Consider the following 13743-nt stretch of genomic DNA (forward strand, 5'->3'; position numbering starts at 1 on the left):
GAGAGTTTACTAATCTGTACTGCTGGAGAGGTATGTGTGTAAAAGAGCCTCAACCAACATGCGAGTGTGTGCATATGTGCTTTAATTTGATAAGAACATCCCTCCAATCAAAGAGAATCCAATCAGAAGTCCTGTCTCCAGAGCGAGGATACCCGAGAGGCGAGATAGCTCTCTTCTGACCAGCGCTACACACCAGCACTCCTTCACCTGCTACACCTTCCTCTCAAAGCTGCTGCTGTTGTTGCTTCTTCTTCTCCATAAAGAACTGAGAAAGAGACAAGAAGAAGTTGGGTCAGAGAGGGCCTGTGCTCTACAGACGTAGAGTGTGTGTGTGTATTACCCATTGCCGGTGTGTGCGTGTGCATTACCCGTCTCAGGCCGGCAAAGGCAGGGCCGAACTTGGTGTGTGTGTGCGTGTGTGCTCTGATCCAGTCAGGGAGTTTGGCCAGCGTTGCAGGTCGGGAGTAGCGTCGGTCACACAGAACGATACACGCATAGTCTCCACGGTGACGGATGGCTCTTCCTGTGGGGAGAGGAAATTAGGTAATCCCCAGAAGATTGTTTGATTAGGGGTACAGAATGATTGATTAGGCCAGGGGTATACATAGCTGTAGATATAGATAGTTAACTATAGATTAACTGAGGTGTATAGATATGGGTAGAGTACCTATGGATTGATTGACAGCCTTCATACAGAGGTTATCTATCAGAGCCTGGCCTGGACTCCTCCCACCAGAGTGAGGCTGAAACAGAACAGAGTGTGAGTGTGACTAAGCCATAGACTAACTATTAATGGATCCAGGATGGACTGAGCTTTCCATTCATCTCTATGGCCCAGATTCCGACCTGAGTTAAGCTTGCATAAATGGAACGTAATTCCCTTTTTATGCACTGTTCTCTCTATGTGTATTCTGACCTTGAATTTAAGCTTGAGAATAGCATGCTATTCACCCACTATTCGTTTGAGGTGGAGCTTGAATAAATGAACGTGTGTCTACAAACACTGTATTCTAACCTTGACTTAATTCTCTAATTGTTCCACCACCAATACGCGCGAGGAAACCATGAATAAGGTCTAGCGAATCTACCGGTTCCAAGTGGAAAAATAGTTGATGTATGCGCTTTAGAATGGTTTGATTATATGCCCAGGCTTTTCTCAGTTTTATTTTACAATTTGTATCATGTTAAATATTAGCCACTATCGGGAGCCACCCACATACATTTATTTTTGCATCATTCCATTCCGTTTACCTTTCTTTCCTATGTCACGTCTGTGTAGTTGTTCCTGAGGGTCGCTAGCATTAGTGGATCATATCATTAGGCTAACATTGTGCAATAATTTGGGACATCTAGCCTATTTGAATCATTATGGAAGTCAGACCACACGTAGCAGGTTAAACCTGGAGACTGGCGCACGGTTCACGACGACTGGACCATTGTCATACAGTTCCATGATTAGTAAGAATTAGGGTAGATTTATAGGATTATTGTTCAACCCCTATTGTACACTTTTTCCCCACCTTCCAATATTTAATGGATTGAACTTTAATATGACAAGTTTCAGGATGAATCAAACCCATGTATTTTTTATTTATCAATATACAGTATCTTTTGTGTAAAGGCTCTTCAAACCGTTGTTTTTAGTTTTTTTATGATTCATACATACTTTCCTAACCCTACAATGTGCCTAAATAATCTACAAATAATCACAAAAAAAATATTTACCAGTTGGTGCTGAAATGGAGACAAATATGCATAGATGGCTTTCTTTAATTGATCCCTATATTGTGAACCTGTTTTCTGTGTATTTTATTGAGTCTGTCGACGAAATTATAATTAAAAAGGTGCACTGTATTTAAAGGGATGGCTTAAGATAAATGTACTGAAAACCCCATTGAATGAAAACTCCAAGAGAAAATCTGTTGGCCAGCAAGTGGGAGGGTTTTCAGCAAGATTGCCACACCTGCAGAGTGCGTTACGTGACTGAATAAGGCAAGTCTGAATGCCAAATACTGAGAAGTGTGTAGGAAAGGCATACATTCCTAAATTGGGATTGGCCCCTATGAGAAGTGGAGAATGGCAAATGAATACCAGAAAATGTGTGAGCGAGTGTTCCCTCTCACCAGGTTCTTGTCCAGGTAAGCCATCTTCTCCTTTAACTCTGGAGACTTGATGTTTGGATATGGCATCCCTACCATCACAATACACCTACACACACGCACGCACACACACACTTTATTAACATACACCGGGGGTCGGCATTTTAGTTTTGGGTCAAGAAAGACTGTAAAATCACCAGGAATTAAGCTAAAATTAGTTACAATTAGGAAATCTGTTTCCAAGTAATTCCATGAATAAAAAAAGGACATACAGTGCATTCAGAAAGTATTCAGACCCCTTGACTTTTTCCACATTTTGTTAAGTTACAGCCTTATTCTAAAATGGATTAAATTGTTTTTTTCCCCCTCATCAATCTACACACAATACCCCATAATGACAAAGCAAAACAGGTTTTTATAAATTTTTGCAAATAAAAAATAGATATTTATTATATTTACATAAGTTCAGACACTTTACTCAGTACTTTGTTGAAGCACCTTGGGCAGCGATTACAGCCTCAAGTCTTCTTGGGTATGACGCTATAAGCTTGGCACACTTGTATTTGGGGAGTTTCTCCCATTCTTCTCTGCAGATCCTCTCAAGCTCTGTCAGGTTGGATGGGGAGCGTCACTGCACAGCTATTTTCAGGTCTGTCCAGGATGTCCAAGGACATTCAGAGACTTGTCCCGAAGCCACTCCTGCATTGTCTTAGCTGTGTGCTTAGGGTCGTTGTCCTGTTGGAAGGTGAACCTTCGCCCCAGTCTGAGGTCCTGAGCGCTCTGGAGCAGGTTTTCGTCAAGGATCTCGCTGTTCTTTGCTCTGTTCCATTTTTCCCTCGATCCTGACTAGTCTCCAAGTCCCTGCCGCTGAAAAACATCCCCACAGCATGATGCTGCCACCACGCTTCATCGTAGGGATGGTGCCAGGTTTCCTACAGATGTGACGCTTGGCATTCAGGCCAAAGAGTTCAATCTTGGTTTTATCAGACCAGAGAATCTTGTTTCTCATGGTCTGAGAGTCCTTTAGGTGCCTTTTGGCAAACTCCAAGAGGAGTTACTGAGGAGTGGATTCCGTCTGGCCACTCTACCGTAAAGGCCTGATTGGTGGAGGGCTGCAGAGATGGTTGTCCTTCTGGAAGGTTCTCCCATCTCCACAGAGGAACTCTGGAGCTCTGTCAAAGTGACCATCGGGTTCTTGATCACCTCCCTGACCAAGGCCCTTCTCCCCCGATTGCTCAGTTTGGCTGGGACGGCCAGCTCTAGGAAGACTCTTGGTGGTTCCAAAGTTCTTCCATTTAAGAATGATGGAGGCCACTGTGTTCTTGGGGACCTTCAATGCTGCAGAAATTGTTTGGTACCCTTCCCCAGATCTGTGCCTTGACAAAATCCTGTCTCGGAGCTCTACGGACAATTCCTTCGACCTCATTGCTTGGTTTTTGCTCTGACATGCACTGTCAACTGTGGGACCTTATATAAACAGGTGAGTGCCTTTCCAAATCATGTCCAATCAATTGAATTTATCACAGATTGACTCCAATCAAGTTGTATAAACATCTCAAGGATGATCAATGGAAACAGGATGCATCTGAGCTCAATGTCGAGTCTCATAGCAAAGGGTCTGAATACTTATGTAAATAAGGTATGTTTTTTATTTTTAATACATTTGCAAAAATGTCAAAAAACCTGTTTTCGATTTCTCATTATGGGGTATTGTGTGTAGATTGATGAGGGGGGAAAAGTCAAGGGGTCTGAATCCTTTCCGAATGCACTGTATGTGATCATGTCAATGTAATCAAGGCATGAAATGATTGTTATTTTCAAATACAATCTCTTTTTGGGCTCAGTTGTGGTCAATTTGCAGTGTACAAATTATTATAATTATTTTCCCCTGACCATCCGCTCCGACAACAATCGGCCAGCGGCTGAATCTAGTTGCCTACCCCTGACATACACAGTCTTTATCTAAGAAACAAACAACTGCTGTTTTCACAGATGAGAAAGTCTACAAATGAGAGATCTGTAACACACACACCTGCCCAGGTCGTCTGAGAAGTTGATACCCTCGCTCATCTTTCCCCCGACCACAGAGAACAGCAACGCTCCAGAGAGTGTACCCCCATCCACAGCACACCTCTGAGAGAGAGAGAGAGAGAGGAGTCTTTCAACAAGCATTCCAATAAGCAATATCTTTATCTGATGTTTAAATATCAGAAAGGTGAGATGAGAGGTCTTTTGTAGTGATGGTAGTTTGTTTTGTGTCTCTCACCTGGATTGTGCATGAAAACTCATTGAGCACCTGTTCCACCTGGTTGGCTTTCTTTGGCTCCTGGAAGATCTGAGAAACACACATACTGAATATATGGACTTTCAAGACAGAAAACTTGCAGAGGCAGAAACATATATTTGATAGCTAGATGGTATGTGTACCTTCTTCTTGCTAGAGAGGCGTGCCAGGACGCCGCTGGCCTCCCAGTGTTCCAGAATCCTTCTGGAGTAATCGTAGGAGGGGAAGAAACACACCACGCCTCCCGGCACCACGTTACACAGGTTAGACAGCACACGGCCAGTCTCCTCCATCTACACACACATGGACACATACACACACATTACACTCCCCTCCGTCCATTAGCATTAACATTGGCTTCTCCGAATGGCAGAATGCGGCTTTAAAAAGGTGCGTGTGTAACCATGCGTGGTGTGTCTCTGTTCTGGAAGGTGAACTCCAGCTCCTGACCAGACGGGCCGCTGCACAGCACTATGGGTAGGATATTCTCTGGAGGAATCACATGACCTGCCAAACACACAGTCAGTTTGTCCAAACCAGGTGCATCTCAGCTAGGACCAATTAGTATCTGTGTTCAATGAGAAATTACTTTATGCTTTACTATTACTGTAACGCTGACCTTTAACCTGCTCTCTTATTCTAACTACCCCCAGTCCTCCCAGATCAATCCCAGGGTGCAGTATCTTAGGGTACTCACCACAGGAGAATTCTATGATGCGATCCGCTCCAACACCAGCAGAGAACAACAGCTCCTGCTTAAAGTCAGACACCTAGACACACGCACAGAGTAGTTGTCTTGACTTTCATTTGCCTAGGTCATCACAGGTGATGAAGATAAGAGTGTGTGCGTGCGTTCTTACAGGCTGCATGGTTCCTCCAGCGATGATGACAGCTCTACAGTCCTTCAGCACCTGAGAAAAGTGTACCGCTGGGTTCAACAGGAGGAACTTCATACTACTCACCGCTACACTACCTGGAGAGAGAGAGAGAGAAAGATGTAATAGAGAGAGAGAGTGAGAGATGTAATAGAGAAACATTAGTATGTTTGGAGAAACTAGTTTCTGCTCAACAGAGAAGTTGGTGTATGTGTGTGTGTGTGTACCTTGTGTGTGTAGCACCACACGTCCGTCAGTGTTGGTGTTGGTGAGAGCCATGAAGAAGCCCTCTACCTGCATCATAGGGGATGCTGCCAGCTCCCTGTCCTCTGCTGCTCCCTGTTGGCCTGGATGTGACTCTACAGGAGAGAGGGAAAGAGAGAGAGTATGAGTGTCTCTGTTAGGCAGCCCTTGCACCTTAAACATGGTGAGAGTCCGTTTTTCGTAGGTCAGGGAGCTTGGTTCATCACAATACCGTCAAAATCTTATAAGGTGACATCCCAAGTGTGTGTGTGTGTGTGTGTTTACCAGTGTCAGGCTGTTGGCTGCTCTGCAGTGTCTGTAGGTAGCGGTTCAGGCCTTCAGTGCGACGGTTCTCTTTGTTGGCAAACTGTGTCTGTGTGTGTGAGGTTTGTGTGTGTGACGTCACACCTGTACCTGCATACTTTTCTATGAAGCCACAAAGCTAGAGGGAGAACAAACAACATTAGAAAACACACTGTATCATAACAAACACACACACACACACACCACTTACCTTTCTGCTGATCATACTCTTCTCAAAGTATCTCTGTACCTTCATAGACAGACAAAGAGGAAGAGAAGGAGAGAGATGCAATGCAATTTGTCACCAATAACCATAAAATCCATCAATCCCTTCCCCAATTTCTGTGCCAATCGCAGTGTGTTGTGGTTGTGATCTAGTTGTAGTCTTGGTTACCTTGAAGAGGTTGATGTTGTCTATCTGAGCCTTGAACAGGAAGTTGTTGATAGTCAGCAGTTCGGTTGCTGGGAGACAAAGTGAGCAGAGGTCACTTCATACTGTGTGTGTGTGTGTGTGTGTGTGTGTGTGTGTGTGTGTGTGTGTGTGTGTGTGTGTGTATTTGTGTTCGTGTGTTCTTACCTGGCTGAGTAGTCTGGCTGTGTGGATTCTGCCCCACCTTACCTGAAGACAATATAGATATAACATGGTTTTATAAGTAATATGGTTTAAACTCCACTTAGCCTAACAGAAGGCGTTCAGAGTACTGATGGAGCTATTACCATATACCAGTGTTACTCACTAGTTTTTGTAAGGGGACCACTTTGGGTTGAGACAATCATTCAGAGGGCCACACAGATCTTTAAGTTCTTGTACTTTTTCTTCCAATATTATCAATTATCAATTGAGAGCAAATTCAGAGCAATAGAGCACATGCAATTGATTTGATGTACAGCACATCACAAATAATATATATATATATATATATACATCAAATAGGCTACATCACACGTATAAGACCCATAAGGGTTACATCAGTAGTTGGATGAGCGAAAATGGCATTCCTCCAGCAACTCGAGGAATTGCTGGTGATTTAGTGGCCTCGCAATAATAATGTTCACCACTCGCATGACTTGCTGCATCACATTCTGTAAGTCAGTCTTTGAGTTTAGCCACAAGTGCTTCCTGATGAATGATACAATGAAACATAACAAATTGGAAATATCCTCTCTTTTTCTCATCAGGCCTATGAGTTCCTTCTCCTTCCCTCGCATGTTTGGGGCGCCGTCAGTGCACACAGATGCCAGATTTGACCAGTCAATATTATTATCAGCAAAAGTGTAACAAGGGCTTTCAGAATATCCTCTCCTCGTGTTTGTCCCTGAAGGGACAGTACACATAAAAGTTCCTCTCTGAACGACTCGTTTTGAGGGAAGCGGACCCAAACACATAATTGGGCAATTTTGTCAAGCGCAATACTAAAACACTGCGCCACGGATGCCAGGAATCAGTTGCTTACCGATGTCTTCTATGCGTCTTGTTATGGTCGAGTCAGAGTTGCAGTCCCTTAATTTGCTTTAAAATAGCTTCCTTGTTTGTGAAATCAGCATACAATATTTTGGCTGAGGCCAAAAAACATTATTTGACAATCTCCGCGTCTGTGAAGACCTTCTTGTTTCTCACGAGTATCCAAGCAATCTCATATATTGCCTCTGTCGTTTTCTCTGCAACAGTGCTAGATCTGTCCATCATTTGTTGTTGTCCTTTGAGCTGTTTCCATATGTGTTATTTAATAGTTTTGATGTCTTCACTATTATTCTACAATGTACAAAATAGTAAAAATAAAGAAAAGCCCTTGAATGAGTAGGTGTTCTAAAGCTTTTGACCGGTAGTGTATATAAGGTCCTACAGTTTTGACAGTGCATGTCAGAGCAAAAACCAGGGTAGTGAGGAATTTGAGATTTTTGGTTCCAACCACCGTGTCTTTATGAGACGCGGTGTGGGTGAACGGATGATCTCCGCATGTGTATTTCCCACCGTAAAGCATGGAGGAGGTGGTGTTATGGTGTGGGGGTGCTTTGCTGGTGAGGTCGAAGGAATTGTCCGTAGAGCTCCGAGAAAGGATTGTGTTGAGGCACAGATCTGGGGAAGGGTACCAAAAAATGTCTGCAGCATTGATGGTCCCCAAGAACACAGTGGGCTCCATCATTCTTAAATGGAAGAAGTTTGAAACAACCAAGACTTGTCCTAGAGCTGGCCAAGAACCCAATGCTCACTCTGACAGAGCTCCAGAGTTCCTCTGTGGATAAGGGAGAACCTTCCAGAAGGACAACCATCTCCGCAGCACTTATGGTAGAGTGGCCGGACGGAAGCCACTCCTCAGTAAAAGGCACGACAGCCCACTTGGAGTTAGCCAAAAGGTACCTAAAGGACCCTGACCATGGGAAACAAGATTATCTGGTCTGATGAAACCAAGATTGAACTATTTGGCCAGAATGCCAAGCATCACGTCTGAAGGAAACCTGGCACCATCCCTACGGTTAAGCGTGGTGGTGGCAGCATCATGCCGTGGGGATGTTTTTCAGCGGTAGGGACTGGGAGACTAGTTAGGATCGAGGGAAAGATGAACGGAGCAAAGTACATAGAGATCCTTGATGAAAACCTGCTCCAGAATGCTCAGGACCTCAGACTGGGGCAAAGGTTCACTTTCCAACAGGACAATGACCCTAAGAACACAGCCAAGACAACGTAGGAGTGGCTTCGGGACAAGTCTCTGAATGTCCTTGAGTGGCCCAGCCAGAGCCCGGACTTGAACCCGATCGAACATCTGTGGAGAGACCTGAAAATAGCTGTGCAGCAACACTCCCCATCCAACCTGACAGAGCTTGAGAGGATCTGCAGAGAAGAATGGGAGAAACTCCCCAATTACAGGGGTGCCAAGCTTGTAGCGTCATACCCAAGAAGGCTCGAGGCTGTAATCGCTGCCAAAGGTGCTTCAACAAAGTACTGAGTAAAGGGTCTGAATACTTATGTAAATGTGATATTTTCTGTGTTTTTGGGGGGGTTTGCACACATTTCTAAACACCTGGTTTTGCTTTGTCATTATGGTGTATTGTGTGTAGATTGATGAGGGAAAAAACCAATTTAATCATTTTTAGAATAAGGCTGTAAGGGTTCTGAATACTTTCCGAATGCACTGTATATAGGTATCTTGTTCTGGCTCTTTTTCACGGCCTACTTGAGTGCACACACACACACACTTACCTCCCAGCACACGCACCAGCCCCTCCACCACAAAAAGGATCTGTTTAATGTACATCAGGTTCTTGGCCTTCAGTCGACTCCTGTTACAATGACAATCAGACACATCAGACACTGTGTGTGTGTGTGTGTGTGTGTGTGTGTGTGTGTGTGTGTGTGTGTGTGTGTGAGCTTACCTGTAGCGTTCAGAGTACTGTGCAAGCTGGGAGTGTGCACGGCATAGCTGGACACAGGATAAAACGTCATTAAACAATATAGACAACAACAAATGTTATTCCTACCACAGACACATCGACAAACTACAGTTCTTGTGTGTGTGCGTGTGTGTGTGTGTGTGTACCTGTGCTCCAGTTAGTTCTGAGCTGTGTATACAGGAGAGAACGTCACTGAGGTTGTGGGCCTCATCTATGATCAGCACCTAAACCAATCAAATCAAACAGGTAAAACAGCTCAATACATTGTACAATAGGTAGACATAGCACAAGGGCAAAATACATATTCAAGGTATTCAACGGTGGAGTATAGAAAGCTAAAATATTAATGTTAAAAGGTGTGTGTTTTAAGCGTGGTTAACCTGTCCTTTCAGCTGCACCCCTGATGCTCTTCTCGTCCCCTCATGGAGTACTGTCTGATAGGGCAGCACCACCAGCTACACACACAAACACGTCAAAGACCAGGGTCTTACAATGCAATACCATAATAATTTGACGGAAACGGTGCGATAGTGTGTACCTGTGCGGGGGGTATAGCGAGGCGTGTAGCGTAGTAGGGACAGGATCGTGTTTCTCTGGCCAGGCTGAGCAGCTGTTCTATGTCTCGTACTGCCCCCAACACTGCATCCCTCAGTGTCTGCAGCCCCTGAGCCCCTATGTACGGACACACCGCCTTAGACACACCCCTCTTCCTCTTACCACCCTCCACTTCCTTTGGACGCTGGTCTGAGAGAGAGCGAGAGAGAATACAGGAGAGAAAGATAGGACATCTTTGAGAAAAGAGAGCAATGCGACAGGCCTACAGTTCTTTAAAAAGGATAGATTCCTCCTAATATAAATGTGTATGACTTTCCTTAACTGTAGTTGATTCACCAACAGTTTTTGGATATGACTTCCCTTACTGAGATACTGAATAACCATATTTTGTTGAGTCAGCATTGCCATAAGGACCCATTCATTCTGGGAGCATATGTTCTCACCGTGTTTGTTCTTCTGCATTTCCATACAGCGGTCGTTGATACGTTGGACGCTTCCCAGCCGACGCACCTCCTCATTTACACACATATTCTACACAGACACACACACCTCATTAATACACAGGAATGGAGAGAATGTGTAAAGATCAGTGTGTGTGTGTGTGTGTGTGTACCTGTCGGGACCCCAGTGTGACCAGGCTGATGTCCTGGCTGAAGGGACTCTTCTGCACCTCGTGGACAAACTGAGCCAGCTGGGAGTGTGTACGGCTGCAGTAGTAGATCTGATGAAACGCACACACACACACACAACAATGAGTGGTGTTGACCAAGGACAAAATTCTATGTAAGAGAAATAACCTAAGAATCCCAAATACACCTTAGTGACGTGCTCCTCCACCAAGTCATCTTCATCATCGTCATCACCTCCACAGAACCTGTAGAGGTGAGACAGGGGTGTCATTATGTGTGTCAAATTGAAACACTCTGTACTATTTTATTAGGCTACACTCAATTGTGGCCTAGTAATTGGGTTGTCCTTACTTGTTCTTAGTCTTCGATTCGTCATCGCTCTCATACTCAGCCACAATAAGCTCCTCCTCCTCAGGATCCTTTAGCTCCTCCCCCTGGGGGTCCTTACTGAGCTGCAGCAGCTTCACCGCCTCATCATCCTCACAGCTCTACATATACACACACGCACAACATTTAAGCTGTTACTGTATACATCTATACTCTACTGCGTATTATAATGTTATTATAATGTTATGCTCTACCTTTCTCTTCAGAGCGTATTTCAGCTGAGAGTTGTTTCTGATCATTTCCAGGTGTTCCTCCCTCTTCTTCCTCCGCAGCTCTTCATCCTGACACACACACAAAGATACAGACACACAGTGATGCTAACACTCTGCAAACACCTAAGTCACACCAAACATGCACATATACTCCACTACCTTCAGTTTAGACACAAAGTCCCGTTCTGCCTTCTTCTGCACAAAGTCAGTGATCCAGTCAGGCTCAGCAGAGGAGGATGTTGTGGTAGAGAGGGATGAGGAGATGGAGAGAGCTGTAACTCCACCCCCCTGCAGCAGTCTGTCTGCCTCCTGTCTCCTCTTCTCCTCATGGTCCCTCAGCCAGCTCAGAGCTCCACAGATCAGACTCAGAGACTTGCCCTGGAACACACACATATACAGTACAAGTCAAAAGTTTGGACACACCTACTCATTCAAGGGTTTTTCTTTATTTGTTCTATTTTCTACATTGTAGAATAATAGTGAAGACATCAAAACTATTAAATAACACATATGGAATCATGTAGTAAGCAAAAAAGTGTTAAACAAATCAAAATATATTTTAGATTCTTCAAAGTAGCCACCCTATGCCTTGATGACAGCTTTGCACACACATGGCATTCTCTCAACCAGCATCATGAGGAATGCTTTTCCAACAGTCTTGAAGGAGTTCCCACATATGCTGAGCACTTGTTGGCTGCTTTTCCTTCACACTGCGGTCCAACTCATCCCAAACCATCTCAATTGGGTTGAGGTCGGGTGATTGTGGAGGCCAGGTCATCTGATGCAGCACTCCATCACTCTCCTTCTTGGTCAAATAGCCCTTACACAGCCTGGAGGTGTGTTTTGGGTCATTGTCCTGTTGAAAAACAAAATGATAGTCCCACTAAGCGCAAACCAGATGGGATGGCGTATCGCTGCAGAATGCTGTGGTAGCCATGCTGGTTAAGTGTGCTTTGAATTCTAAATAAATCACAGACAGTGTCACCAGCAAAGCACCCCCACACCGTCACACCTCCTCCTCCATGCTTGGAACCAAAAATCTCAAATGTGGACTCATCAGACCAAAGGACAGATTTCCACTGGTCTAATGTCCATTGCTCGTGTTTCTTGGCCCAAGTAAGTCCCTTCTTCTTATTGGTGTCCTTTAGTAGTGGTTTCTTTGCAGTATTTCGACCATGAAGGTCTGATTCACAAGTTCTTGATATTTTCCATATTGACTGACCTTCATGTCTTAAAGTAATGATGGACTGTCGTTTCTCTTAGCTTATTTGAGCTGTTCTTGCCATAATATGAACTTGGTCTTTTACCAAATAGGACTATCTTCTGTATACCACCCCTACCTTGTCACAACACAACTGATTGGCTCAAATACATTAAGAAGGAAATAAATTCCACAAATTAACTTTTAACAAGGCACACCTATTAATTGAAATGCATTACAGGTGACTACCTCATGAAGCTGGTTGAGAGAATGCCAAGAGTGTGCAAAGCTGTCATCAAGGCAAAGGGTGGCTACTTTGAAGAATCTCAAATATAAAATATATTTTGATTTGTTTAACTATTTTTTGGTTACTACATATGTGTTATATGTGTTATTTCATAGTTTTGATGTCTTCACTATTATTCTACAATGTAGAACATAGTAAAAATAAAGAAAAACCCTGGAATGAGTAGGCGTGTCCAAACTTTTGACCAGTACTGTATATATTAATACACAGACAGAGACAGCTAGACACACACAATCACATGCACATTAATACACAGATATGAACACACACACCGTTCCAGTAGGGCTCTCGAAGATGCCGACTTTGCCGTGCTCCAGTGCCCCGTACAGGGCCTGCATGAACTGCTCCTGGATGGGGTATGGCTGGTAGGGGAAGGGGAAGTGGGGGGCACCAGCCTCTTCCATCACTGCTAATAATGCTCCTGCCGCCTGGGAGTTAGAACACTGACATAAACTCAGTTGTAATTACCGGTACTATAGAAACTCTTTAGAAAGTGAAATGCACATCTAGAGCTAGCTAGCTACCTTTTTTTCCCCGTAACAGTACTATACTGTTGACTTGTAAACTGAGAATTCTCATATCGTGGAGTTGAGAATTCTCAGTTAAACTGTAACGTTACTGGACTTTCTCAATTCTCAGTGCCATACATGGTAACTGATGTGACACTACATTGGGAGGATCCTGTTACCTATGGGTTTTAGATCAATGGTTTTTAGATCATTGTCTAACCCCAGAGATTTTACATTGTAACGTTATGTCTGGGACTGCCAGCCTTGGCAAATGATTTAGCTACATTGCATGGAGGAGCATGCATTAGCTAGCTACTACTAGACTGGTCAGTTGTCGATTATGTTAGTTCGAAACGATCGTGACACTTAACCGTTGAATAGTTAAAACAAGAAATCCAAATACTCACCGGTATGGTTTGATTTTAGTTAATTGACCACATGGAGACTGGCTGGAGCTAGCAAATATGTGTTGACAGAATTCCTGCCTCTTCAACAAGCGCGCCAAGTATTTCAGAAACTGACCAATGACAAGCCGGTGAAATGAAACGTCAAGATGGGCGTGCCCGGGCGGAGTGTCTGGGCTTTTATTTTTAAGAATTTGAGCGATGGTCGTATATAAAAAAATAATTTGACCATTTGAGCGATGGTCGTATATATAAAAAAAAGAAGCTCTTTCTCCCCCCCAAAAACGTTATTGTTATTTTAAAAAATATATCCCTCAATGTGTTTACCCCACCAGACATTTTTTG

At 43.9% G+C, this 13743-nt stretch overlaps 1 protein-coding gene across 4 annotated transcripts; it reads right to left on the bottom strand.

Moving 5' to 3' along the window:
- Positions 1–65: 65 nt before the first annotated feature.
- ddx11 (DEAD/H (Asp-Glu-Ala-Asp/His) box helicase 11) lies at positions 66–13626 on the bottom strand. Of its 4 annotated transcripts, none has more exons than XM_041837563.2 (28): positions 13402–13619; positions 12758–12913; positions 11137–11355; positions 10960–11046; positions 10730–10866; positions 10566–10623; positions 10363–10470; positions 10193–10280; positions 9733–9938; positions 9575–9649; positions 9341–9418; positions 9177–9223; positions 9004–9083; positions 6382–6423; positions 6199–6266; positions 6016–6048; positions 5787–5943; positions 5486–5617; positions 5244–5356; positions 5081–5153; positions 4787–4890; positions 4527–4676; positions 4366–4434; positions 4132–4232; positions 2124–2208; positions 668–743; positions 369–523; positions 66–265 (listed from the first exon to the last, which is right to left on the bottom strand). In XM_041837563.2, exons 2-28 carry the CDS (start codon positions 12887–12889, stop codon positions 224–226), a joined length of 2715 nt encoding a protein of 904 aa, XP_041693497.1. In that variant the 5' UTR covers positions 12890–12913; positions 13402–13619; the 3' UTR covers positions 66–223. The 4 variants fall into 4 exon arrangements, with proteins under 4 accessions (XP_041693497.1, XP_041693496.1, XP_041693494.1 ...); XM_041837562.2 differs by having other exon boundaries at positions 6016–6054; positions 12758–12928; positions 13402–13616; XM_041837560.2 differs by having other exon boundaries at positions 6016–6054; positions 13402–13615.
- Between the last annotated feature and the right edge of the window lie 117 nt (positions 13627–13743).

Source organism: Coregonus clupeaformis, chromosome 19 (assembly GCF_020615455.1).
Source record: "Coregonus clupeaformis isolate EN_2021a chromosome 19, ASM2061545v1, whole genome shotgun sequence".
NCBI classification, from domain to species: domain Eukaryota; kingdom Metazoa; phylum Chordata; class Actinopteri; order Salmoniformes; family Salmonidae; genus Coregonus; species Coregonus clupeaformis.

Coding starts and splice junctions, on each gene's coding strand:
- ddx11 (XM_041837562.2), bottom strand. CDS start 12,889: ATGGAAGAGGCTGGTGCCCCCCACTTCCCCTTCCCCTACCAGCCATAC. Junction 5,944..6,015: donor AGAGTATGATCAGCAGAAAG/GTAAGTGGTGTG, acceptor TTCTCCCTCTAG/CTTTGTGGCTTCATAGAAAA. Junction 5,357..5,485: donor TGTGGTGCTACACACACAAG/GTACACACACAC, acceptor CTCTCTCTCCAG/GTAGTGTAGCGGTGAGTAGT.